Source organism: Haliotis cracherodii, unplaced genomic scaffold (assembly GCF_022045235.1).
Source record: "Haliotis cracherodii isolate W230 unplaced genomic scaffold, xgHalCrac1.p SCAF_5, whole genome shotgun sequence".
NCBI lineage: Eukaryota > Metazoa > Mollusca > Gastropoda > Lepetellida > Haliotidae > Haliotis > Haliotis cracherodii.
The window spans coordinates 28,535,839-28,563,538 of NW_027266308.1; the positions used below are offsets into that span (position 1 = coordinate 28,535,839).

General features: G+C 41.1%; 1 protein-coding gene across 1 annotated transcript; it reads right to left on the reverse strand.

Annotated features, from left to right (window-relative positions):
- Nucleotides 1-662: 662 nt before the first annotated feature.
- Nucleotides 663-27,171, reverse strand: LOC139442814 (protein phosphatase 1 regulatory subunit 21-like). The gene is made up of 20 exons (XM_071223709.1): nucleotides 27,110-27,171; nucleotides 25,965-26,033; nucleotides 24,552-24,695; nucleotides 23,403-23,510; nucleotides 20,875-21,039; nucleotides 20,515-20,573; nucleotides 17,560-17,654; nucleotides 16,627-16,829; nucleotides 15,804-15,905; nucleotides 14,489-14,577; nucleotides 12,603-12,739; nucleotides 11,660-11,755; nucleotides 10,867-10,994; nucleotides 9,920-10,087; nucleotides 9,613-9,705; nucleotides 7,910-8,011; nucleotides 7,135-7,275; nucleotides 5,924-6,169; nucleotides 4,122-4,265; nucleotides 663-3,578 (listed from the first exon to the last, which is right to left on the reverse strand). The coding sequence occupies exons 1-20, from the start codon at nucleotides 27,158-27,160 to the stop codon at nucleotides 3,555-3,557; spliced, it is 2,364 nt and encodes a 787-aa protein (XP_071079810.1). The 5' UTR covers nucleotides 27,161-27,171; the 3' UTR covers nucleotides 663-3,554.
- Between the last annotated feature and the right edge of the window lie 529 nt (nucleotides 27,172-27,700).

Below are 27,700 nucleotides of genomic sequence, written 5' to 3' on the forward strand. Positions count from 1 at the left end.
GGGTTGTCGGGCTCGCTGACTTAGTTGCGTGGATCGATGCTCATGATATCAGTCACTGGACTGTCTGGTCCAGACTCGATTATTTACAGACCGCCGTCATATAGCTGGAATATTGCTGAGTGCGGTGTAAAACAACAAACCAACCAAACCATCCATGTCCTAATATAGCAGGAGTACCGCTGACTCGGGCGCAAACCAACATGCTCAGTATGTCAATGCATCAAACCTCACATCCCCAGTGGATATGAAACTGAGGGGCGACTGGATCCAAACATTATCTACGGCATTGTCATACAATTACTAAACCATGAAACCCAGTGCCTGATCCACACAACCACCGAAGCGCCTGGATTATTGTAACTTGCATACTTACAATGAATTACGATGGTCAACAGATCGCTTACTGTATCACCCAGGGCCTTGTTCCACAAAGCAATATTAGCCCTAAGACGGTCGCATACTTTAACATGGACTTACGACAGTCGTAGCTGTACAATCGCTTGTGGAACGTGGCTCACATGTTATCTCTACGACTATGACTATCGTAAGCCTATGTTAAAGTATAGGAATTACGATAATCTCAGCGCTAAGGTTGCTCAGTGCAAGCGGGTCCAGGACCGAAAACTGGAAACAGATTCAACACATCCCCTCGCTTCTGATTTGCTTCACATTTATCCATAATCACATTGTTCACATACATCATCACGGATCAGACCTCAGGACCTGGAGTTAATACATACCATGTCTGTTCTTCATATATACATTTCAATAAACGGATACCACGAACCACCATCATCCATACCTCACTGGATCGCATGCCTCACGTGCCTCCATCCATTGATCAACGTTGTGTACACAAGCCTATACTGTATGTACAAGTATTGACGTTGTGAAACCTCTTCCTGGACATAACACCACCAATAAGTCACGTGTTTGTTATTCTATGTTCCTCAATTACTCGTGAATACATACTGTGAGGCTGCGTAAAAGTGAGGCTATTTTAAATCATGACATGAACCTTGCATAGCTAACGGAAGTGAAATGATCCCTGCACTGTGCAGACCCTACTGTAACCGAGAGCCGCGATGGGGTCCTACAGTCAAGACATGACCCTACATCACATGATGAAGCCAAGAGCCGTGATGGGGTCCTACTGTCAAGACATGACCCTACATCAGGGGCTGTAGCCGAGAGCTGCAATTGGGTCCTTCAGTCAAGACAAGACCCTACATCACATCACCAATACATTTTGTTGGATACATCCTTGCCTGTTTTTATTCTCACGACAGTCAATGCAATGATACGTTTTATCAGACTCATTAAAAGAAACTGTTTCACCGATCTACGACAACATGGTTGTGTCATAGTCTTTGACAGGAATGACAGAACAATATTACCAAGGATACAGAGGAGGCGATTTGAAAAGCGTCATGACGTCAGACCATTATTAAGTATCTCAAAAAGTAATTTGTCGCAGGATAAAACTGTTGGCCCTTTCATCTTGTAGTGAAGCATCTTAAAGCTGCATACACAGAGGCAGAGAAAAGTAGAATAGCAAACCCTGTGAAGTTCTGATGATGACAACCGCTGTTCCAGAAGCCACATCACAAAGTGATAACATTTGCATTTTGGGTTTCTGAACTGACAAAATATGAAGTAATAATAAGGACAATCCCAAAGAACTGACTTGGGTTTTGGAGACCTTTTACCTGATACCAGTACTTCGTTTGTGTCAGTCGATGTTCCATACATATTTTTGATGATCATCAGGACTTTGAGTTAACAAGGCAATACTGTATGTTACATCATTTAGTCCAGAAACCCATCAACATGATGCTTGAAAATGCTTTTTATAAGGTTCTACCCTTAGTTACACATGTCATTTGTCACACAGAGGATATGGTGATTAATTGAGACAATACCTACTGTTGTAAAGGTATAATCCACCTTACTTCTAATTGTGAGGGGTGGCCCAGTGGCAAAGTTGCATTCCTTGCCTACATCAGAAACCTATGATTGTGGGTTTGAATCCTCGTTTGCAGCCATAATGTTACTTGGTTTGTCAGCACCATTACCGTGCTCCTGGGTTTCACCAAAGTGGTATCGCTTTGCTCTTACCTCCCAACATTAAGCGGACATGCTGTGATATAACTGGAATACTATTCAAAGCTGCCTTAAACCCAACTCACACACAATAATTTGGAGATAAGATGCTGTGAGGTTAAGTCACAGTTTAGATAACTAATATCTAATGTAATGTTGGTTGGTTGGTTTGTTGTTTAACGCCGCACTCAGCAATATTCCAGCTATATGACGGCGGTCTGTAAATAATCGAGTCTGGACCAGACAATCCAGTGATTGATATCATGAACATCGATCCTCACAATTGGAATCGATGACATGCATCAACCAAATCAACGAGCCTGATCACCCGATGCTGTAAGTCGCCTCCTACGACAAGCATAGTCGCCTTTTACGGCAAGCATAGTCGCCTTTTACGACAAGAACGGGTTGCTGAAGACCTATTCTTAATGAAAAATATAGTGCATAATAGATAGTACACATGTATAGATGCTCTAGACACTCTGGTATTGAGTTGTTCTGCCTGAATCATTCTGTCAGGTACAAGGTAGGGGATCAGCATGCAGACAACCATGTCCTATGTTGTTTAAAGGTGTGTTAGACTAACACTTGTCAATGAAATCATGTCTTTAAAATATAATAAATTTTCGAAAGAACCTTTCCTCTTCTGCTGTTTTCATCAAGCAAACTCGATTTGGCTAGTTTGATCAATACTTGCCTGGGCTCTTAGTAAAAAACAGATACCTAAAAATATAAATTCCACAGTCATGGTACAGGACTAATAGTGTGTGACAAATGGCATGTGTGACAAATGGGAGGGTACCCTTAATAAGGTAAGCAATAATTGTAATGAAGTACATTAGAAGTTTATATCATGGAAAATATATACGTCCATACTAAGCCAGAATGGTGCATCTTGGCTTTATCTGTGACTTGTGCACAGCAACCAGCATAGTATTGTCAGTGCGGAAACACTATTGCACATTAGTAGGCCACTAACAACAGAGATGTTAACAGTGTTTATACCATGTATGCATAACAAGCTTGCAACACTGGCTGAAGAGGAGAGAAATAGCATACACCTGCATAATTTCTAGCACTACTTAGTCAGAAGCAGCAGGCACATTATGACTTGAGAGCACTACAGAAGTCAATGCTGGGTGGTTGGCCACAACACATATTATATAATTTACTGTACAACCTTCTGATTATCCTTAACATGTTTCTGACAAATTTGACCATTTTCAGTCAGACTGTTCTTATCACAGTAAATCCCCTTCTACCATAACAAGGGAAGTATGGGCATTTTCATGTGGAGCTGCAGGTTGAGCTGAGCATCCTCTGTTGGAGTTGGTCACACATTCTGTTGCTGTGTATGGATGCTGTCTCTGTGGAGTAGTCTGCATCTCAACCCAAGGTCTTCATGAAATGTACACTTATTATGTTTTGTTTCATTGTCCAGTTATATGGCCTTATTTCTTGCCTTTTTTGTGACTCTGAAAAAGATGGAAGAATTTTTTGGGATGAATGAAACAATCAAAATTTTAAGAGAATAAAAACATTCACAAGTGCATAAAAAGTGAGGTTGTCCTTAAGACTGTTTTTCTGTGGTAAATCCTTTTTGATTCATGACAAACTCAATATTGAGCTAATCTCGTGTTGGGAAGAATCAATATTTGAACTGGCTTCACTAGTTTCACTAGTTCATGTGACTATCATACAGCACAATCTTAGTCAATATCAAATTGTGTACCTAATTTCTTTTAACTCCCAAAATAAAGCTTTTCTCAAAACTGTCAGCAATGTTTTATGAACCTCGACAGCAGGATCTGTCCATGATTGATGACAGCATCTTCCTGTGGCAAGGGAGTAAACTGACTACATAAAAGTCCAGTTTCCACCCTTGATGAAACTAGGCTGTAGCTATGGAGTTATAGCTTGGTTGGACAAACAAATCTATGCATTGTCCAATAAAACTTGCATAACAAAATCGAACAAAACAGAACAAAACAATCCGAGGAGACCCTAGTGAGCGGTACCTTTGATGATGTGTTCTGAAGCTGAATTTTGAGTTCATCTATTTCGTCCTTCTGATGAGTCAACTTTTCATTCATCCCTGCCAGGTGATCGCTCATCATGCTCAGTTGACCCTCATAGCTCCGTGACGTTGTCTGCAGCTCATCCTGACAACATCAACATCACATGAACATCCACGCGGGCAACATCATCAACATTTCACCATTAGATCTAAGAAATGGACATCAGAGTCTAAAATTAATATGAATATTTACGGGTCAAGTAATAATTACCAGTACAGGTTTCAGAAATATCCGGCAAGTTGACCATGATTAATCAGAAACTTGGCGTCAAATGATTTTTTTCTGGTGAGGTAAGGTGAATTTGGGCTTAACATCGCGTCAAAGATTATTGCACTTATATAGCGACGTGCATGCATGTGTGTGTGTGGCTGCTTGTACTAGTCTGGACTGATGCTGATTTATAGTGTTAGCGCACTGAGATACCATGCCACAGTTTAACATGAATACCCCACACAGACACAGTATACTGACTCCGAGCCAACCAGTCCTGGTTTTAGCCCCTTTATGCCGAGCACCAGACAGGGTAACAAGTACCATCTTTTAATGTCTTTTGGTATGAAGCGGCCGGGGATCGAACACCGGACCTTCCGCTCTCCAAGCAGGTGCTCTACCAGTAGACCACGGAGGCGGTTTATTTTTTTCTGGAGTACCTCTGTAATCCGGAAACAATTTCACCTTTACCATGTTACCATTGTGTGAAATATACTCCATTTTTGATAGGGATATTTTGTATCTTTCCATGCTACACAAAACTGATTCTCATAACATGTCAAGTGTTTATTTAAATATATCTGACATATCTGATTATCCCTATCAAAAGTTGAGTAGTATAGAAGAGACATTAACAAGTGTGATGACTGTTAGGTCAATGTTTGGGGGACATAATTACATGTTTAAGATTTGTGGGTATAACGGAGTATTTTGATGCCTGGATATTTCATTTTGATCTGAAAATATTTAAGAATGTTGTGTGCAAACCGTTTTTTCATGTATATATCTCAATAAACGCAAAATAAATATATTAACAAATACAGCTTCAAAGACTGCTTATTTAATCATTAGTACAAAAGAACCCACTGTTTACAAAACAAAATCATTGACACAGCCCAGGTGCAATATCGCAATACTAGCCCCACCCATTCTATTATCAACCAATCAAGTAACAGTAGTCCGTTGGTGGACGTGGCCTATTTCTTTATCGATTTATGGAAACATAAACAGAAAACAAATTGCTTGGAGAGCAAATCAGCTGCTACGGAATCACTAGCGATATATTTATTAGGTGATGTTTCCAAAGGTAACTTGTAGAACTGGAAAACTAAAGAAGACAGATTCGACTTCCAATTTCTTTATTCTTTAAATGCATTTATTTCGAAAAGATGAAATTCTTCGGTTAACTCTGTCTTCATTGATACAATAGCTTCTAACATGCCACATAAACATATGGCTGGAAAATTGCTGATGTGAGAAAACAGTTCTCACTCAGTCACTCAAAGGTTTACCCAAACAGTTCCACCAGACCATACAGCTTGAAAACCCTGTACACCCAGTGATGGACCCATCTCTTGAGGGGCAGTGGGGTAGCCTAGTGGTTAAAGCATTTGCTCGCCACGTCAAAGGCCCAGGTTTGATTCCCCACATGGGTACAATATATGAAGCCCATTTCTGGTGTCCCCCGCCGTGACATAGCTGGAATATTGCTAAAAGCGGCCTTCAACTCCACACACTTACTCACTCCTCACCTTGAGCTGTGCCAGAGTCTGGTTGGCCACTGTGAGTTCCTCTACTGATGAAGCCTTCGCTTTGTCCGACAGCACCAGCTGCGTGTGCAGTGCGCGCACCTCGGAGTGGAAGTTGACACACTTGCTGTCCGTCTGCTGTAGTTGCAGCGTCAGCTCATTGATCCGCTTCCCGAAGTGGTCCTTTATCAGCTGCTCACGACTGTCTACATCATTGTTCATGGCTGCGTCCCTCTCAAGCTTACCTAGCTGGAAGAAGGAGAAAAGACACGTCTACATCAGGGCTGTATATTCAGGGTTAGTGACAACTGTAGAAAACACTGTAATATGTGCATCATCATATTTATGAAAGTTCTGACACCTAGCCATAAATGCGTCTGAAATAGATGCAATTACCCTGCCTCTGAAACATAAAAACAAACTTGATGGAAATGACCAACTGAAAAAGACTTTGTACTTTCCCTGGAACATAATTTCTCCCTCTTTCATCTCTGTGTCATCAACAGCAGAGGTGAGTGAGTTGGGTCTTAACGTCACTTTTAACAGTGTTCCAGTCGTATCACTGTGTGTCAGCTTAATGTGGGAGGAAAGCCTGAAGTGATGCAGGTCTCGGACGTTTACCACTTCAGTGAAACCCACGAGTATGGGTATGGTGCTGACAAACCTAGAAACGTAATCGGGGCGAACCAGGATTCGACGACTGCCCGTGCCCCCATTAACAGCAGGATATTAATGGCAAATACATCATATTCAAATGAGACAAGTCAGGTCAACCGGCTAAGATTGTATAGGCTACAAGAGCTGATACACAAGTTACCATGATCTTTTGGTTGTAAATATGCAGTGTTGTGAACTCCTTAGGCACTACCATGCTGTTACTGTTGTAATTGTTTGTGATCTAATTGCCAGTGATTTTGCTGGAGTCAAATAGCATTAGAACATTTTGATCAACTTTTGATACGACGTTCCTCAATATCATTACCACATTTCAACAAAGTCTTCGGGACTTTCAGTTGACAGTCAGACAATGTCCAGGAAAATGAACCAGTCAGAATCACTGAATGTCCCATGTGATTTTCATGATAATGCCAAAAGTGAATGTCAAAACATGTGAGCCCTTGTCAAACGTGACACTTTCCCTACAAGACTCCCACTACTCCTGTGAACCAGGTGGTTCAGTCTCCACACAGCTTGTTTAGTGCTGCCCCTCTCACCATGTTTGTTTGAACTCCGGGACTGGAGCTGAGACTGGCACTGCGTGGAGTTGCAGTCTGTGTGTCCAGGTTGTCCTCTATCGATCCAACCTTGTCACTGTTGTTTAAAGAGGCAAGGTCCTTCTCCAGGTTCCTGGATTTCTGTGAATATTGACATGTTTCATCACAACAGACATTGACAAGAACTGAAATTCTTTCGGTAATCTGCTACACTATTTCCTACAAGGTTACAAATCCTTTAACAACAATCTGCTGGACTGTAAAAGTATGCGAAATGGAATTGCTGTCCTAAAGACACGATTGAAACTGTTCCAGGTTTTAGGGTATGTTGTCTTTAATTCAACTAATGTTGTTTTATGGTGAAATGATCCTACTATTTCATGGTGGTCTAAAAAAATAAAGTGAGTGAGTTGGGTTTAACGCCGCATTCAACAGAATTCCAGTTATATCACAGTGTGTCATCTTAATGTGACTGGAAAGCAAGTCATGCAGGTCTTGGACATTTACCACTTTAGTAAAACCCATGAGCAGGGGTATGGTGCTGACAAACCTTGTAACATAATCGGAGTGAACCGGGATTAGAACCCACATTGGTTTCAATCATAGGTTTCTGGCGTCCCCAAGGGATGCAGCTCTGCACAACAAACTGCAGCACTTTAGACAACTAGGCCATGTGGGCAAACAAGTTGTGAGAATATGCAACACTTAATGTCACTTGGATACTGGGATACAAGCAATGCCGGTAACCTATACCAAAAATTTGAGCGGCACCTACCTGCACTTCATTCTCATACTTGATCTTCAGCAGCTGCAGCTCCAGCATCCAGTGTTCCTTCTCCTGCTCCAGCTTGCCACACCTCTGCTGGAACACCGACACCTGCAACACAGACACCTGTTACACAGACAACAGATGGAACACCGACACCTGCAACACAGACACCTGTTACACAGACAACAGATGGAACACAGACACCTGCAACACAGACACCTGTTACATAGACAATAAATGGAACACTGACACCTGCAACACAGACAATAAATGGAACACAGACACCTGCAACACAGACAATAAATGGAACACAGACACCTGAAACAAAGACGCCTGTTACACAGACAATAAATGGAACACAGACACCTGCAACACAGACACCTGTCACACAGACAATAAATGGAACACAGACACCTGCAACACAGACACTTGTTACACAGACAACAGATGGAACACAGACACTTGTTACACAGACAACAGATGGAACACAGACACCTGTTACACAGACAATAAATGGAACACAGACACCTGCAACACAGGTCACAGATGGAACACAGACACTTGTTACACAGACAACAGATGGAACACAGACACCTGTTACACAGACAACAGATGGAACACAGACACCTGTTACACAGACAATAAATGGAACACAGACACCTGCAACACAGACAACAGATGGAACACAGACACTTGTTACACAGACAACAGATGGAACACAGACACTTGTTACACAGACAACAGATGGAACACAGACACCTGTTACACAGACAATAAATGGAACACAGACACCTGCAACACAGACAACAGATGGAACACAGACACCTGTTACACAGACAATAAATGGAACACAGACACCTGCAACACAGGTCACAGATGGAACACAGACACTTGTTACACAGACAACAGATGGAACACAGACACCTGTTACACAGACAACAGATGGAACATAGACACCTGTTACACAGACAATAAATGGAACACAGACACCTGCAACACAGGTCACAGATGGAACACAGACACCTGCAACACAGGTCACAGATGGAACACAGACACCTGCAACACAGACAATAAATGGAACACAGACACCTGCAACACAGACAACAGATGGAACATAGACACCTGTTACACAGACAATAAATGGAACACAGACACCTGCAACACAGACAACAGATGGAACATAGACACCTGTTACACAGACAATAAATGGAACACAGACACCTGCAACACAGGTCACAGATGGAACACAGACACCTGCAACACAGGTCACAGATGGAACACAGACACCTGCAACACAGGTCACAGATGGAACACAGACACCTGTTACACAGACAACAGATGGAACATAGACACCTGTTACACAGACAATAAATGGAACACAGACACCTGTTACACAGACAACAGATGGAACATAGACACCTGCAACACAGGTCACAGATGGAACACAGACACCTGTTACACAGACAACAGATGGAACATAGACACCTGTTACACAGACAATAAATGGAACACAGACACCTGCAACACAGGTCACAGATGGAACACAGACACCTGCAACAAAGACAACAGATGGAACACAGATGACATACGATAAGCAAGAATCATTTTCATAGTTCTGGAACTAAAACCAGCGGAACCTGGCAGCCAAGGGACACAATTCTGCACTTGGGCACCAGTGGGCCCATCCTGTGATGCTACAAAACACTAACCTGCTTGGCTAATCCTTCCTTACTCTCCTTCGAGCTGAGCAGCGTCTTCCTGTTCTGTACGGCTACCCGGTGAGGCACAGTGTCTGGGCAGGTCTGTACAGAGAACATACAGTGCTCAATAATAATAATGTGATGATGATGATACAATAATAAGAATAATAATGATGATGATGATGATGATGATAATAATAATGTGACGAGGATGATAATGATAGTGCTCATAGTATATCCAGACCGAACAATTTCCCGGGGAATACTACCGTTTGGATCAGTGGGGTTCCACTACACAAATGATGTAAAATCTCACCCTGGATATACAGGAGATGTAGTTTGCAGCTCGCTGCCGGAAATGGACAACAGCTGGATGTGAGCGAGGGCCGTCCTGCTCATTGTCTGTCCCGATACTACTACCGCGGGTGCGGTACCCAGCAGTCTCAGTGAAGAAGGAAAGGTTGCCTGACATGAATGTTGCAATCTGCAAACAGAGGATAAACATTAGGACGTTCAAGCACAGAGGAATTATAACAGCATTGCAATGTTCAACATGTTCAAGAGTAAGTGAGTGGATATTACATATTCTTACATACCAGTGGTTGAGTAACCAATTGGAGATAACAGGTATCAAACATATGTGAGAGATTGAATTCCAGGTCTGTGTGTCATTCCATGGTAATCATCGATAAGTTACCCGTGGTTTCGGTTGAATTCCCCTATGCCCGTGTGAAAACTTTACGGCTTTAGAGTGTTAATAAATGTTCTTTGAGCTTATCTAGTTTGCATTATTATCATCGTCTTGATAATCCACAGATATGTCAGAAATTATTTTGTGGAAGGTCACACACAATAAAGATTGTAAGCAGAAGCCTGGGTGACGTCATAAATGACCATCGTGTATTAATGTGCCAGTGTGATCATGACAATAGACAAAATATGCATGGATTTGATGCTAAAATAGTGCGATTTTAGTATGTGTGAGAAACAGATTACTGCACTTGTGCCTATGGGATACCAATTATATAACAACTAGTTGTAAGATAAATGGTATCTGACAGACATCCGTGTAGTAATCTATGTATGTCACAGTCAGCAATATTCCAGAATATCATTGAGCCTGTAATATAATCAAGTCGGCACAAAACATAGCGACAGGAAACATGTGAACAATCCACAAGATCTGTACAGAACCTGACTACCTGTTCTTATGATCAGCAATGATTATAAACATAATCAGCTAACATTACCATGGTTACTCACCTTCCCAGTGTTGGTGACAAGGGACACAAGAGATGCAACGACACATTCATCGGTTGTCTTCAGTTTCTGTGTGGCTGTTGGAAGCTGGTGCTCCAGGGACACCTTGGAGTTGTAATGCTTCGACACCTCTGTGAATGTCGGAAAAACATCACACCACCGTAAAAAATGATCATGGTAATACAGATAAAACCTGAATTTAACACTGAAACATTCTGATATAAAAAATCCTACAGACTTCATGATACATGTTTCATTTGTATCGTTTGTTGTTTAACACCATCCTCAGTCATACCCAAGCAATAAGGTGGCGGTCTATAAACAATCAAATCTCGTCCAGAAATTGATTGATGTGTGAGCACCTTTTCTCACCATCATGGTACAAAGATACACAAATCACCAAGTCACCAAGTATTACCACCCAATCCATTCAGCCCCTCTTATGATATTTGGTTGTTTTTTTGTTTAACGCCGCACTCAGCAATATTCCAGCTATATGACAGCGGTCTGTAAATAATCGAGTCTGGACCAGACAATCCAGTGATTGATATCATGAGCATCGATCCACGCAATTGGGATCGTTGACATGCATCAACCAAGTCAGCGAGCCTGACCACCCGATCCCGTTAGTCGCCTTTTACGACAAGCATTGGTTGCTGGAGACCTATTCTACCCCGGAATCTTCACGGGTCCCCCCTTATGATAAGCACAGGTTTGTGGGGACCAGTTCTAACCTGGAATCCCCATGGGAGACATGCCCTACCCAGGACAGCTGACAGAAATCAGAAGAACTTACCCTTCACTGCTTCATGCATGTCATTGAGAGCTTTACACAGCCGCGTGAAGAGAGCCCCATAGTTGGATTGTGGGTGGGGGGTCTGGCTCTTGTCACCTGCAACACCATAGAATAATTTGACATAAATACAAAATACACTGACCATGACCATTGCTAGAGTGAGTGAATGGAATTCATTTTAAGACACTGTTGATTTATTCCAGCCTGTATATAATATTTGTTTGTTGTTTAACACTGTACTCAGCAATATTCGAGCTATATGATGGCGGTCTGTAAATAATCAAGTCTAGACCAGACAATCCAGTGATTGGCATCATGAGCATCGGTATGGGTTGCTGAAGACCGGTTCTAACCCAGATCTTCATGGTTGCAATGAAGTAGTGATTGATATTGCATAATATCCCTGTGATCGAGCAATGCCAGATGTTGCTGCATAAAGTTTATAAACCTTACTGATTATTTTGGCTATGCTTAATAGAAATTACATACACAATTAGCATATAATAGACTCAGGGCTGGGCAAATCAGATGATTGACATTTCCAACAACATTAGGGCACTACAATCAGTCCATGAGGTCACACAACAATATTGGAAAGTTTTGTGAGCAGGAGAGTAATGTGAAAACTGCGAGTGACACACACTTGTAACAGTTTAATGATGCAGTTAATTTTGCAAACCAACAATAAACAAACGACGTAAGGAGTGTCGCAAAACATTCCAGACGCAGATAAGGCTATTGTTAACCACTTGTAGTAATTTCATGGTAAAACTTTCCAGATTTACGGTATATACAATATCCACATTAGTCAACTCATGCCCCTGAGGGCTACATCCCATTAGGCATTATAAGGTTTTATTGAAAAGAAACCACATTATGGAATCTAAATTTGCAGAAATCTGGATTAAGTGATTATTTGTGAGAGAACAAGACAGGTTATTACTCTGGGTAGCAAGGATGGTGGTGTAGGACTCTATCTTGTTGAAGGTGGCGTTTAGCCTCTTTAAAGACTTGTACAGCTCCATGTTTTTGGCAGCAAGTGTTGATGTACAGGAAGACACAGCACACTCCTCTTCTATACTGTGGACACAGACACACAGTTACTGGTATGCAGTTACAGAAATATTTTGTGAGACTTTGCTTTGCAGAAAGTCCTTTCTTTCAGCTACTATCCGCCTCTTGAATCTGTTACCTGATGATGTTTAGCATTCTGGCACGTACTCTGGTTTTAAAAAGGCATTGGATACTTCTTAAAATTGAATGTACTTTGACTAAAATTATGGTACTCGATACTGTCAAATTGTCCATGCTTGTTTAAGAATTGGATGCAGTGATCTCAATAGTCATAGATATGATTCAAATATTGCAGTATGGCTGTACATTTTTTATTTGGAGTCTCCACTTCACTTTCTCCACTTGCCCTTGTTATTGTAACATTAGAAGCACTATGTCCTACAAGGCTTAAAAAAATAAAAGAATTGGTTCTCAGACAAGCAGTTTTTTGTTTGTTTGCTTGTTCAAACTAGTATACAGTTAACTACGGTTATAACGAACTCAAATGGACTACTAATTTTAGTTCGTTTTAACCGTAATTTGTTATAAGCATATATAGAGCATAACTACAGCAAACAGTCGGGACTAAAAAGTTAGTTGGTTATATCTGTCAGTTCGTTATAAGCATGTTCGTTATAACCGTTGTTTACTGTATAATCAAATTGACAGTTGTGTACCATCAACCTGGGAACAACAACATACACAAACATACAATGGCTATGGCTGCCATGACCATAACACGAGATGCGCAGTAAAGGGAAGTAACTGTGTGCTATATTTGTTCACATTGTTTTTAAGTATTAGGATTTTTTATATTTTTTTAAATATGGAAATAAAAACGAAACATGACTTTATGATGATGCGGGCGGTGCCTGAGAACCAAGACTATTATTTTTTTTTAGCCCTACATAAAGGGTATTTATCTGAAAACAGCATTGTGACAAGAATTTAACAAGATATGTCAACCACAACATACTTAGCCTTAAAGTTTTGATGTCAACACAAATGTAACTATGTAACAGGGAGCAACATTTATATGAATCAGTTAAGCCTGTTTACTAATCACTAAACTACAGACATACACTCATAAATGTGTCTGAGTTTATTAGGCAGCAATTTTCTATACCAAGTCATCCTGTATATAATCAAGTTTAGACCAGACAAACTAGAGGTTGACATTATGAGAAACTGACCAGCAAGGTATTTTTTGTGAAAATATTATGTTTACACCTTGACTATCTTCTGTTACCTGATTCCTATATAGGGAGAGGTATTAAAATAAGTGCTGTCTTGTTTACTGATCCCAATTTTTAGTTGCCATACGGAGATCGACATTGGTTAATGATAACACATTGACAACAAGGTCACAAAGTCTAACCAAATCTAACCTTTAGACAATCTGGGTTGCTTGTGACTAGCTCTTTCCTCGAATCCAAAATACAGACATAAAAAGTCAGTCGGTGAGTTGGGTTTTATGCCACTTTTAGCAATGTCCCAACCATATCTGACACAGGGCTCCAAGACTTGGTTTTCCCCACGTGGGGATTCAAACCTGGGGTTTGACATGACAAGCCAAAGCTACACTCTCTAGGCAACCCTGCTGCTGCTCAGAAGTCATACATTTATGCATGAATTCATAGCAACTAATCGTGACAGTACATTAATGAATAGCTGAATATATGGCCTGTTTCAGACAATGATTGACAGTAATAGATGGAGATACCGTTTCCCAGTTTTGTAAATACACTGACATATATATGTGGCTGCAGTACCTACCTTGATAACTGATAAGGCAACAGTTTATTCATATAGGCCACCATTGTGACAAAGCTTTTCGAAAATCCCTGTAGGTCTGTGGCTGTTTCCTGCAAATAGATACAGCATGTCAGGCTCATCTCTTGCCTCGAAACACAACATGGCTAGTATCAGCTCATGGCTAACTGAAGACACAACATGGCTAGTCTCAGCTCATGGCTAACTGAAGACACAACATGGCTAGTCTCAGCTCATGGCTAACTGAAGAAACAACATGGCTAGTCTCAGCTCATGGCTAACTGAAGACACAACATGGCCAGTCTCAGCTCATGGCTAGTCTCAGCTCATGGCTAAGTGAAGACACAACATGGCTAGTCTCAGCTCATGGCTAACTGAAGACACAACATGACTAGTATCAGCTCATGGCTAACTGAAGACACAACATGGCCAGTCTCAGCTCATGGCTAGTCTCAGCTCATGGCTAACTGAAGACACAACATGGCAGTCTCAGCTCATGGCTAACTGAAGACACAACATGGCCAGTCTCAAGCTCATGGCTAACGAAGATATAACATGGCTGGTCTCAGCTCATGGCTAACTGTAGATACAACATGGCTAGTCTCAAGCTCATGGCTAACTGAAGGCACAACATGACCAGTCTCAGCTCATGGCTAACTGAAGACACAACATGACCAGTCTCATGCTCATGGCTAACTGAAGACACAACATGGCCAGTATCAGCTCATGGCTAAGTGAAGACACAACATGGCTAGTCTGAGCTCATGGCTAACTGAAGACACAACATGGCTAGTATCAGCTCATGGTTTACTGAAGACACAACATGGCCAGTCTCAGCTCATGGCTAACTGAAGACACAACATGGCTAGTCTGAGCTCATGGCTAAGTGAAGACACAACATGGCTAGTCTCAGCTCATGGCTAACTGAAGACACAACATGGCTAGTATCAGCTCATGGTTTACTGAAGACACAACATGGCCAGTCTCAGCTCATGGCTAACTGAAGACTCAACATGGCTAGTCTCAGCTCATGGCTAACTGAAGACACAACATGGCTAGCCTCAGCTCATGGCTAACTGAAGACACAACATGGCCAGTCTCAGCTCATGGCTAAATGAACATGACTTGTCAATGACAGATATGAAAGTTGAACCATGTGGAGAAAACATGGTACATTGTTGCATAACATTCATACCAAGTATCCAATCACTTTTTCTCACAAAAAGAAATACTAAAAAACAAACAAGTAATACATGTAGTAACAAATCAATTCATCTTTTGATTTCATTCACACTCCACAGTAACACTTAACACCTACTAGTGTTGTCAGGGCATCCTCTTTGAGTGTCTCAAAGAAATGTTGTAAAGACTGCTCCACTGGTCGTAGGTAGGCAAGGTTTTCGTGGAGGTATTTACAATACTGAAAACAGAACCGAAAAAATCCTTAAAACACATATTATTTTATCAATTTTGGCTCCTACATGTTTCAAAGAATGTAGTTTCAAAATAATCCCCCTACCCCCTTCCAAACATGCCCTACAAATGTCAATACCTTGAAACAATATGCATTAAGTTGCTAATTTTGTTCACATATAATCTCGGTAAATATTTTAATTCTCTGTTCATAAAAATCCAACCAACAATTCATGTATGTGAATGAGTGAATGCTGTTTTATGCCAGCACAAATTATGTCAGACTGTAAATAATGGAATATGGGTTAGTCAATCAAGTGACAGACAGCATGAGCGATGCTTGTGTGTTTAATGCCGCACTCAGTAATATTCAAGGTATATGACAGTGGTCTGTAAATAATCGAGTCTGGACCAGACAATAATGATTGATATCATGAGCACCGATCTACACAAAAAGGATATGATGACATACATCATCCAACTCAACAAGCCTGACCACCAGTTCCTGTTAGTTGCCTCTTACGACAAGCATAGTTTGCTGAAGATTTCTAACTTGGATCTTCACGAGGAAGCACGACTGATGACCAACACTGTCAAAATTTGATGGCAGATAATCAGCTAGGTTCTAAATTCTAAACATGCAATCGAAATTTAAGCCACTCGGGTTCTTTAGGAACCATTCTGCCCAGGAATCCTTACTGGGTAAATGCTAGACACATGCCACATACCTGAGAGTTTATTTGACTGAGGGGTTCGGACACTCCATCAGCAGGGTATATCTTGGACCTCTGTTCACTGTATGTATAGAAGTTGGACAAGCCCTGCACAAGTTCAGCCACGAGGTTTGAGGCCTGGCCAACCAGCTCCCGGGCTCGTAGCTGATGTTTTCGATCATGTGTTGGGAGATTGAGGCTGTTTAGATCTCGGTTTTCTGTGAACACACAGGTGTCCATTAAAACCACTGTCTTAATGTAGGTTTCAATTTAACTATCATGAACAGAGCCTTTCAAAAACTACATCCAAATGAAAGAGTGAGTGAGTAGGGTTTTACGTAGTTTGGAGAAATATTCCAGCAATATCACAGTAAGGGACACCAGAAATGGGCTTCACACATTGTATCCATGTGGGGAATCGAACCCGACACCTCGGTGTGACGAGTGAACGCTTTAACCACAAGGCTACCCTACAGTCTGTTATATTCAGATGAAGAAATAATGAGTGTATGTAGAAATTTGGACATAAGATAACAGATCTGTCATGACCAAAATGCCAACAGACAAACTGCAGGATCAAATTCGTCCCATGGCAGTTCAACTTATCACTGAGATTCATGAATACACAAACAATGGTTGGTTGGTTGGTTTGTTGTTTTACGCCGCACTTAGCAGTATTCCAGCTATATGATGGCGGTCTGTAAATAATCGAGTCTGGACCAGACAATCCAGTGATTAATATCATGAGTATCGATCCACGCAATTGAGATCTTCACGGGTTGAATACACAAACATGAAACAAGAATGATAAAATTTGTTATGGACTAGCTGTTCCAACACATTATCAGTTACCATGACAGGCAAAAGTATTTTGCAGACTGTGACAGATAATTCATATTTTCAGTCCCTGGTATGACACTTGAATACGAGTGAGTGTATTGAACATACTGGTGTCAATGAAGGGCAGTTTGTCTGTGATGATCCTGGTGGCAACATCCAGCTTGCCTTGGAGATGCTGCTGAAGTGCTCCCAGCTTGTCTTCCCTGGAACACATGTACAGCAGGTGTCAACGATAATCAGTTCCACATGGAATTAGTTCACCCGGAACAAATATTGCCAAAGTAAACATAGCTTTTCAGTGAACTTGTGTGCATGAAAATTTTCAGTGATTCGATAAAATCAACCCGCATATTTAAGGCCGAGAAGATTATATGTATCAGGGTTAGGGTTAAGGGTAAGGTTAGGGTTTGGGGACATTTTCACCAGGAAATTTTTGCAGGACTTTAAACACAAGTCATGGTAAACTTTTCCTTGCAAAAACTGTTCCACGGAATAATTCCTCTAGAGAAAAAATAGTACAGGGGAACATTTTCACTACCATCTTCCAGTATGTGTCTGGTTTGGAGTGTACTTGGTTGGCAGTAACAGACCATTGGACTGGTTGGACATGTGTCTGGTTTAGAGTGTACTTGGTTGGCAGTAACAGGCCATTGGACTGGTTGGACATGTGTCTGGTTTGGAGTGTACTTGGTTGGCAGTAACAGACCATTGAGCTGGTTGGGCATGTGTCTGGTTTGGAGTGTACTTGGTTGGCAGTAACAGACCATTGAGCTGGTTGGGCATGTGTCTTGTTTAGAGTGTACTTGGTTGGCAGTAACAGACCATTGGACTGGTTGGACATGTGTCTGGTTTAGAGTGTACTTGGTTGGCAGTAACAGGCCATTGGACTGGTTGGACATGTGTCTGGTTTGGAGTGTACTTGGTTGGCAGTAACAGACCATTGAGCTGGTTGGGCATGTGTCTGGTTTAGAGTGTACTTGGTTGGCAGTAACAGGCCATTGGACTGGTTGGACATGTGTCTGGTTTAGAGTGTACTTGGTTGGCAGTAACAGGCCATTGGACTGGTTGGACATGTGTCTGGTTTAGAGTGTACTTGGTTGGCAGTAACAGGCCATTGAACTGGTTGGACATGTGTCTGGTTTAGAGTGTACTTGGTTGGCAGTAACAGACCATTGAACTGGTTGGGCATGTGTCTGGTTTAGAGTGTACTTGGTTGGCAGTAACAGACCACTGGACTGGTTGGGCATTTGTCTGGTTTAGGGTGTACTTGGTTGGCAGTAACAGACTATTGAGCTGGTTGGGCATGTGTCTGGTTTAGAGTGTACTTGGTTGGCAGTAACAGACCATTGGACTGGTTGGGCATGTGTCTGGTTTAGAGTGTACTTGGTTGGCAGTAACAGACCATTGAGCTGGTTGGGCATGTGTCTGGTTTAGAGTGTACTTGGTTGGCAGTAACAGACCATTGAGCTGGTTGGACATGTGTCTGGTTTGGAGTGTACTTGGTTGGCAGTAACAGACCATTGAGCTGGTTGGACATGTGTCTGGTTTGGAGTGTACTTGGTTGGCAGTAACAGACCATTGAGCTGGTTGGACATGTGTCTGGTTTAGAGTGTACTTGGTTGGCAGTAACAGGCCATTGAGCTGGTTGGGCATGTGTCTGGTTCAGAGTGTACTTGGTTGGCAGTAACAGACCAATGAGCTGGTTGGGCATGTGTCTGGTTTAGAGTGTACTTGGTTGGCAGTAACAGACCATTGAGCTGGTTGGACATGTGTCTGGTTTAGAGTGTACTTGGTTGGCAGTAACAGACCATTGAGCTGGTTGGACATGTGTCTGGTTTAGAGTGTACTTGGTTGGCAGTAACAGACCATTGAACTGGTTGGACACGTGTCTGGTTTGGAGTGTACTTGGTTGGCAGTAACAGACCATTGAGCTGGTTGGACTAGTGTCTGGTTTAGAGTGTACTTGGTTGGCAGTAACAGACCATTGAGCTGGTTGGACATGTGTCTGGTTTAGAGTGTACTTGGTTGGCAGTAACAGGCCATTGAACTGGTTGGACATGTGTCTGGTTTGGAGTGTACTTGGTTGGCAGTAACAGGCCATTGGACTGGTTGGACATGTGTCTGGTTTAGAGTGTACTTGGTTGGCAGTAACAGGCCATTGGACTGGTTGGGCATGTGTCTGGTTTAGAGTGTACTTGGTTGGCAGTAACAGACCATTGGACTGGTTGGGCATGTGTCTGGTTTGGAGTGTACTTGGTTGGCAGTAACAGACCATTGAACTGGTTGGGCATGTGTCTGGTTTGGAGTGTACTTGGTTGGCAGTAACAGACCATTGGACTGGTTGGGCATGTGTCTGGTTTGGAGTGTACTTGGTTGGCAGTAACAGACCATTGAGCTGGCTAGGCATGTGTCTGGTTTAGAGTGTACTTGGTTGGCAGTAACAGACCATTGGACTGGTTGGACATGTGTCTGGTTTAGAGAGTACTTGGTTGGCAGTAACAGACCATTGAACTGGTTGGACATGTGTCTGGTTTAGAGTGTACTTGGTTGGCAGTAACAGACCATTGAACTGGTTGGACATGTGTCTGGTTTGGAGTGTACTTGGTTGGCAGTAACAGACCATTGGACTGGTTGGACATGTGTCTGGTTTAGAGTGTACTTGGTTGGCAGTAACAGACCATTGGACTGGTTGGACATGTGTCTGGTTTAGAGTGTACTTGGTTGGCAGTAACAGACCATTGGACTGGTTGGACATGTGTCTGGTTTAGAGTGTACTTGGTTGGCAGTAACAGACCATTGAGCTGGTTGGACATGTGTCTGGTTTGGAGTGTACTTGGTTGGCAGTGACAGAGCATTGAGCTGGTTGGACATGTGTCTGGTTTAGAGTGTACTTGGTTGGCAGTAACAGACCATTGAACTGGTTGGACACGTGTCTGGTTTAGAGTGTACTTGGTTGGCAGTAACAGGCCATTTGGCTGGTTGGGCATGTACCTGACTGGTTGTGAAGTCTATGTTGTTTATCATGCATGTTTGGCTTGAAACACAGTCTGCAGCCCTACTTACGCTCCCTCCGCACGTCCTCGGAACTCCTTGATTTCTGTCTCCAGAGTCTGAAGCTTCACCTGAAGGGATCAAATAGGATAATGTCAGTGTTGATCTGTGACATGGAGTGTAATCTCAAACATTCCTTCATCAATTCTACTTCAGGATTCATATAGATTACAAAGCAGAATGTTATGTACATACTCCCAGCAGCCCACTCTACTTCTTAACGCCCCCTCCCCACCCCCCTCCACACACACACACTTTCCAGGTACCCCATCCACATCTAACTATCCCACTCACCTCCCTACTCCCAAGCCCACACCCAGCTTCCCCACCCCCTCCCTACTACCCCACCACCCTCCCTACTACCCCACCCACCTCCAGCATTGCCTTCTCCTCCTGGAGTTTGTCCACCTGGGTCTTGCTCTTCAGCCTGGTTGCGTTGAGGACCTCCTCATGCTGACTGTTCTCCCGCTCCAGTGTGTTCAGGCGGTGCTCCAGCTCCTGGATCTTGCCTTGATACTGATGGTTGGCCTCATGCAGCTGTGGAAGTAGAAGACATGCCGTGCAAAACACAGAAATGACCTGGGTACAAGGAAAAAAAACCCCAAAACACAAAGGAACTCTGCCAGATAAGTTCAGGCTATTCTATTATACCAGGAACGATAATTATCATAAATTCATTGGTGACATAAAACAATGTGTATAAGCACTAGGACTCAGTCCTCCATGCCTGTACCACAGGGGTATGATAGACAGAGCTCTTTCAGACCCTTCAGTCATATGACAGCCCCTCAGCCAATAATTGTCCAGTCAGAGTTTTGAGTAACTTCCCTTGGTTGTCCTCTAGTTTATGATACAAATGTTACTTTATGTCACAGCTTATATCAGACCCTATATAAGTCCTCGATCAAAATCAGTCTATGCTGAATTCCTAGCAACCTATTCATTGTTGTAAGAGGCGCCTAAATCCATCTTCCCAAGGCAATGGAGTTAACTGACTATAAAAGTCCAGTTTCCACCCTTGTCGGTTCAATATTTCGGTTCATTATGAATTTTAATTTTGTTATTGAATTTATCATTTTTGATGTAGATTTAATTTTAAGATCTATACAACTGGACCATTTTCCATTTCATGCAAACATTATAAGCAAATGTTTATGACTTTGAACATGCTTAACTTTACATTCATCAAAGTACAAAGAAATAAGGTCTGATTCATCTTTTAAAATACAACCGCTTCTGTTTCATGAGGGTTGTATTTAATTAACCAGTGTTTTGCCCAATTACATAGCTTGCTGAGATTTAAATTTAGAGTTGATTCAACAGGTTGATTATCTGATGAAGAAAAGCCGAGTGCTGCATCATCAGTGCCCCTCAGCCATCATGGTCCTGTCAACTTCTCTTGGTGGCTCTCTAGTTTCTGGAATATTGCGAGCACACACGCACACACACAGACACACGAAATATAAGCCTAGACGGGACATGATATGAAAAGTGACAAGTCGTAACATCTACACATAACAGTGGATGTCGGTAATGTGACAATTGTGAGATTATCACAAACAGCTTATCTCCAACAGCATGTCCCACTTACACATTAAATAATGACTGAGACCACTCCCTTATTCTGCCAACCCAGTAATGGCAATTTGTTTTCTTACACCCTGGCACTTGAAGATAATGAATTTACTGTAAGCCATCACATACGGTGGCCAATAAGGCACATGGAGTCTGTTTTTCAATATTTTGATATTTCACTTACTTTCATCGTAACCTTTTGCAAATTAACATGTAATCACAAATGAAATTTTCCAGATTATTGACCAAAAATGGTGCTTTTATCACAAATTTGGTCTTTTAACACGTTTAACAATCACAATTTTAGCATGTTTAGTTTTGACATTGATGAACCAGTTTTAATTTTTTTTCCCACTGTGATCACTGGTGATTCATGAAGTCATTTATTGCTATGCTGAGCATGTAACCAAATGAAAATCATATGTTTCGAGCAGCCAGTGCGATCTGCCATCACTTTTACAATTTGTTACACAATTGGCTACGTGGAACTCTGATCAACCAATCATTGAGAGTGTCCTAAAGCGTGATCGTATTCAGAATGAGGAAGTAAACAATACACTGTCGACAGTTGAATGGGTCTTTTTCAAAACTACATTTAGTACTAGTAATGAATATTTTATCTAAATGACTAAAGGTCTGTGAAGGTCTTCCTCTCCTTTTTCATAGGCCCTGTTATCAGTGAAATACAAGTCATCTCTGCAAAGCCAGCACAGTAGTCATATCATTTGTTTGTTGTTTCAGGCCTCTCTCAGCAATTTTCTAGCTATATGACGGTGGTCTGTAAATAGTCGAGTCTGGACCATAGATCAATCCATAGATCAACATCATGAGCATCGATCTATGCATTTGGGATACGATGACATGCATCAACCAAATCAGCAAGCCTGACCACCTGATTCCTTTACTCGCCTCTTACGACAAGGATGGGATGCTGAAAATTAATTCTAACACAGATGTTCACAAGTTAGCAATGACATGCATCAACCAAATCAGCGAGCCTGACCACCTGATTCTGTTACTCACCTCTTACGACAAGCATGGGGTGCTGAAGATCAATTCCAACACGGATCTTCACAAGTTAGTGATGACATGCATCAACAAAGTTAGCTAGCCTGACCACCTGATTCTGTTACTCGCCTCTTATGACAAGCATGGGATACTGAAGATCAATTCCACATTAGTAACTATACAGTGCATGTGTAAACATGAACAATAACTTCATAATTTTTAATTTGGGAAATTTTACTGACACTTCCTGTAGACTTGGGGCTACATATCTGCCTCTGAGCAGGTCAAGATAAATCACTGCATATCAATTAACTAACCTGTTTATGAAGCCGAGCATTCTCCTCTATCTTACTATGCAGCTCCTCGCTCAACACACTAGTTCCTCTCACGCCATCAGCGGTGCTCACCGCATCATTGCTCTTTCCCTTCAGAGAAAATCAGCTTCTTAGATAGACATCCAGTCTAATAGGCTTTCTTAATGTTTCTGATATCAATATTAAACTATCAAATATGCGCAGAGACATATTTGTCAGTGTCACGCATGCTTGGCACAATGTCAGTGAACTTTGTGTTCAGCATACACATTGTTTTAGCCATCATGGGCTTTGGCATTGCTCCAGACTAAATTTGACTACCCCCAAAATGATAGAGTGTACAAGAAATGATGAAACAAATACCAAAATACATATAACTAGGGGATATGATACCTGCTATGTTTGCTGAGTACCAAACCATTATTTTTCCAAAAATTAAATCTAATTCACAATTCTTAATTATTACTTTTGTTTGTTTGTTTGGTGTTTAATGCCGCACTTAGCAATATTCCAGCTATATGACGGCGGTTCGTACCAGACAATCCAGTAATTGATATCATGACCATTGATCTATGCAATTGTGATACGACATGTATCAACCAAGTCAGGGAGCCTGGCCACCCAATCCCGTTTGTCGCCTCTTACGACAAGCATAGTTGCCTCTTGTGACAAGTATGTGTTGCTGAAGACCTATTCTAACCCGGATCTTCACAGATGTCACTATTACATAATATTCATATACAGTCTGTAATCAAGTACTCATGAACTTTTACAGTGTTTTAGGTTCAATATTCAAATTAATGAGACATGTCTTCACTACTAGACATTTACCATTACAACATGTACAAAAGGGTCATTTGGAAAAAATAATGATTTTGTTCATCATGTCCGAACTGAAAGTTATGCATTTTTTCTGTAACAAAATATGTGTCATTACATATCATAAAGTAATTCATATCATAATTTGATGTAAGTGTATTGTGTCATCTTTATCCACATTAGTTCTTATTGACAATGTATTGAATTGAAACACAATAAACAACTACACGTACATCTTTCCTTATCTAAACATCAGTAGCCTATAACATGTCCCCTAATTATCTTATTCATGGTAAAGCATGGGAAAAACATAAATTCATAACAGATAGTCACCTTTTTCTTTTTGGATGTCTCAATCTGTTCCAAATCTTCTTGCAGAAATAGCACCCGTTTTGACAATTGCTGGTTACGAAAAACAAGACTGTCAACCTCTTGTTCTAGTTTGCGAATGGACTGGTCCTTCTCCTTCACGGTCAGCTGCAATGAAAGACAAATCATTTGTGACCTGTAGCATATCTCTATAGCATGATAAATATACTACTCAACATTTGCTAAGGACCTACCATCAGTAGTCAAAGGTGTGGTCCTTAGCAAATGTTGAGTGGTAGACATCGGAACCATCGGCAACAAAAGCTGAATTTGTGTCAAGACTGGAGGACACAATGTTAAAATAGATGTCCTTGTAAGGTGTTGTTCATGATTGTAACAAGTGGCCATACCACTCAATTCAGCTTTTTTGTTGTTGTGTACCGTCTTAAACATATCAAACACAATGGGGTAGCATAATGATCCATCCCGTTATACATCTTTCCCAGCCAAAAGTTCATTTAACTTGGAACTCTTTATACATGTAAACTCCTTTACCAATTATGCTTATCTATGATTTATTCTGAACTTATGTCACTTTGATTAGCTGTTGACTAATAATAACAACACAAACAATAAACAATAACAATGATAACAATACAACAATGATAATAATGCCATTAATATTGTGTTGCATTTCCACACAACACAGTGGCCTTTTCAAAGGTAACATTATTATGATCGCGGTTCAAGGGCGTATTTAGCATTTTTAAAAGGAATGGGTCCAAAATATCAAAATCCTATCTTGGTCAATTTTACTGCCTACAACATACTACATTTAGGTTACAAAGGGGGTGTCAGAACCTTTGGACCCTCTGGACCCACCTGTGAGGTCAATGGATCATTGTGCACTCAATTTCTGAAATTCTGTGCAAAGTTGGTGATAAGAGAGATGGTGACATTATTTCCAAAATGAAGCTTTGTAGGATGGTCCAGGGTATTTATTGTATGGTAATTAAATGGAGACTTAATACACTAGATAATGGGATGTGATCTGGAACAATCACTAGTCACTGCTGATAAAGCCAATAATTTCAAAACTCAGGTCACTTCATGCTATATCTAGATGAACTATGTGCCCAAGGTTATTTTATCTTGCAGAGTTGTTTTCCATAACAATCCTTGTCATATCTATCACTGTGGTCAGAACCACGAGAATGAGTATGGTGCAGACAAACCAAGGGTCATCACCTGGGATTCAAACCCACAACCAATATGACAGAATGATCCTGGCAAAGGGATGCAACTCTGCAATGAAAAAGAGCACCTGAGACTATTGGACCACCCAAGCCCCTCTCACCTTTGAACATGTTGTTCATTAGTACAAACCAAACATTGATTTATGGGTAATGATCATGATGATTTTATTTTCATGCATACCGATAGTTTTTCACTTTCTGCTTGTTCATCAATGTATGCCTTCTTCAGAACTGGATACTGGGATTTGAGCTGTAAGTAGATTGATTCAATGGTCATTGTCAATGTAATGCATGTTTGACATTGCCATTGCTTTTAATACAATAAATACATAGGGGCAGTTTAGGCTTGTTATGTCACTGCTTGATGATCAGTCCTTGAAAAGAGCATCAGTGTTACTGTTAGTATGAATATTGTAAACTCAGGCAGGTTTAGAGTATAGTCAGATAATAGGTTTTCGGCCATCATACATTTTCGGAAGCCTTTGGTTTTCGCGAATACTTGCGCTACAACAAGGGGTGTGGCGTCACACAGACATTGTAAATACTCACATGACAACCTGTTTTTAAGATAAAGTTGTCTTTCATAAGTGAGTGAGATGGCTTATAGTTGCTCTTGTGATTAACGAGAAAATTACAAAAAAAATATTAAGCGTCCTTTACATCCTGGTGACTTGCCAAAAAACATCTATTAACCATAATCATCTTATAAATGATGTTGCGAGTCTGAAACTAACGTTAGAAATTCGCACTAGTCCTGTAGTCCTTGCCAAATTGCCCAATATTAAAGTATCATAATGACCAGTAGAAATTTGCCATTTTTATGGATTTTGCTATATGTTATCATTATAAGGACTAGTAGATTTGTTAGTTTCTAATGCTTGAAACACCAGTCAGTTACATACAGGACATTACTGGCACAGTTTAGGCCCACACTAGACTTGGCCAAGTGATCGTGACATCCAAGCATCTCCTAACATACACTTGGTTCAGGACGATAATTATGTCCTTCAATTTAATGATACTGTGACATTACTGACCTGATGACATATACATCGTGTTCTATTTATTATATTATGTATATATTGTGACAGAGTTAGGATGCAGTCAACATCAGGTAACAGTAGTTTCTTATTTCGAGATTGTGTCAGTTGTAAACAATCACATCACTGTCATCAGATGATCGGGGGCGTGTGCCACTCGCCGACCCACTTTCACCGACCGTATTTCAATAATGTAACTATTAACATTTATCCACTGGCATTCGTTATAGGGAATAACTCTTCCTCTCCTGATCTAGAACATACTGAAAGAAGATGATAAACAAACCTTGGAGTATTCGGCTGCCAATTTCTGATACTTGGCGTTCAAATCGGCCATCGTATCAATCCCGGAAGTGCTCGCAGCAGCCGGGAGATATCATTGCAGCACAATGACATGGGAGCATTAATTGTACGTGAAACAAAACTCTCATTATTGTTGGTGGACTAAATCATTATGAAGATTTGACTAATTACAATGTACGTCATATTTAGGTTACCCCTCAAATTTACTTTCGCTCTCGAACTGCTATACATCTCTAGATCTAGATTCTAACAGGCAATGGTAATAACCTGATATTTCACTACACAAATTGACATGGGTTAAATTTTAATTATTATTTTTTCTCGAAAATCAAACATTAAATTTTCAAAGAAAATAAAAGTAATTTTGAGTTGTGCGCTTATAGAAATTCACAGCATGATACATGAGAACATTTTCATAGGGAATCTGACCCCATGATGTTTTTTTGGCAATGATACAGCTAGTACGTCAAACGTCAAAACGCTGACATGAAATTAGATACGCAAATGTGACATTTCTGTTGCGGTGAGGTAGACAGTGGCTGTCCATCGGTTTCACTCAGACTTTGTTTCCACT

Excerpts from the sequence above, each read along its gene's own strand:
- LOC139442814 (XM_071223709.1), bottom strand. The coding sequence starts at position 27,160 with ATGGCCGATTTGAACGCCAAGTATCAGAAATTGGCAGCCGAATACTCC. Across the intron at positions 20,574-20,874 it reads AGGAGAAGGCAATGCTGGAG|GTGAAGCTTCAGACTCTGGA; the intron begins GTGGGTGGGGTA and ends TGATCCCTTCAG. Across the intron at positions 6,170-7,134 it reads CCGGAGTTCAAACAAACATG|CTAGGTAAGCTTGAGAGGGA; the intron begins GTGAGAGGGGCA and ends TCCTTCTTCCAG.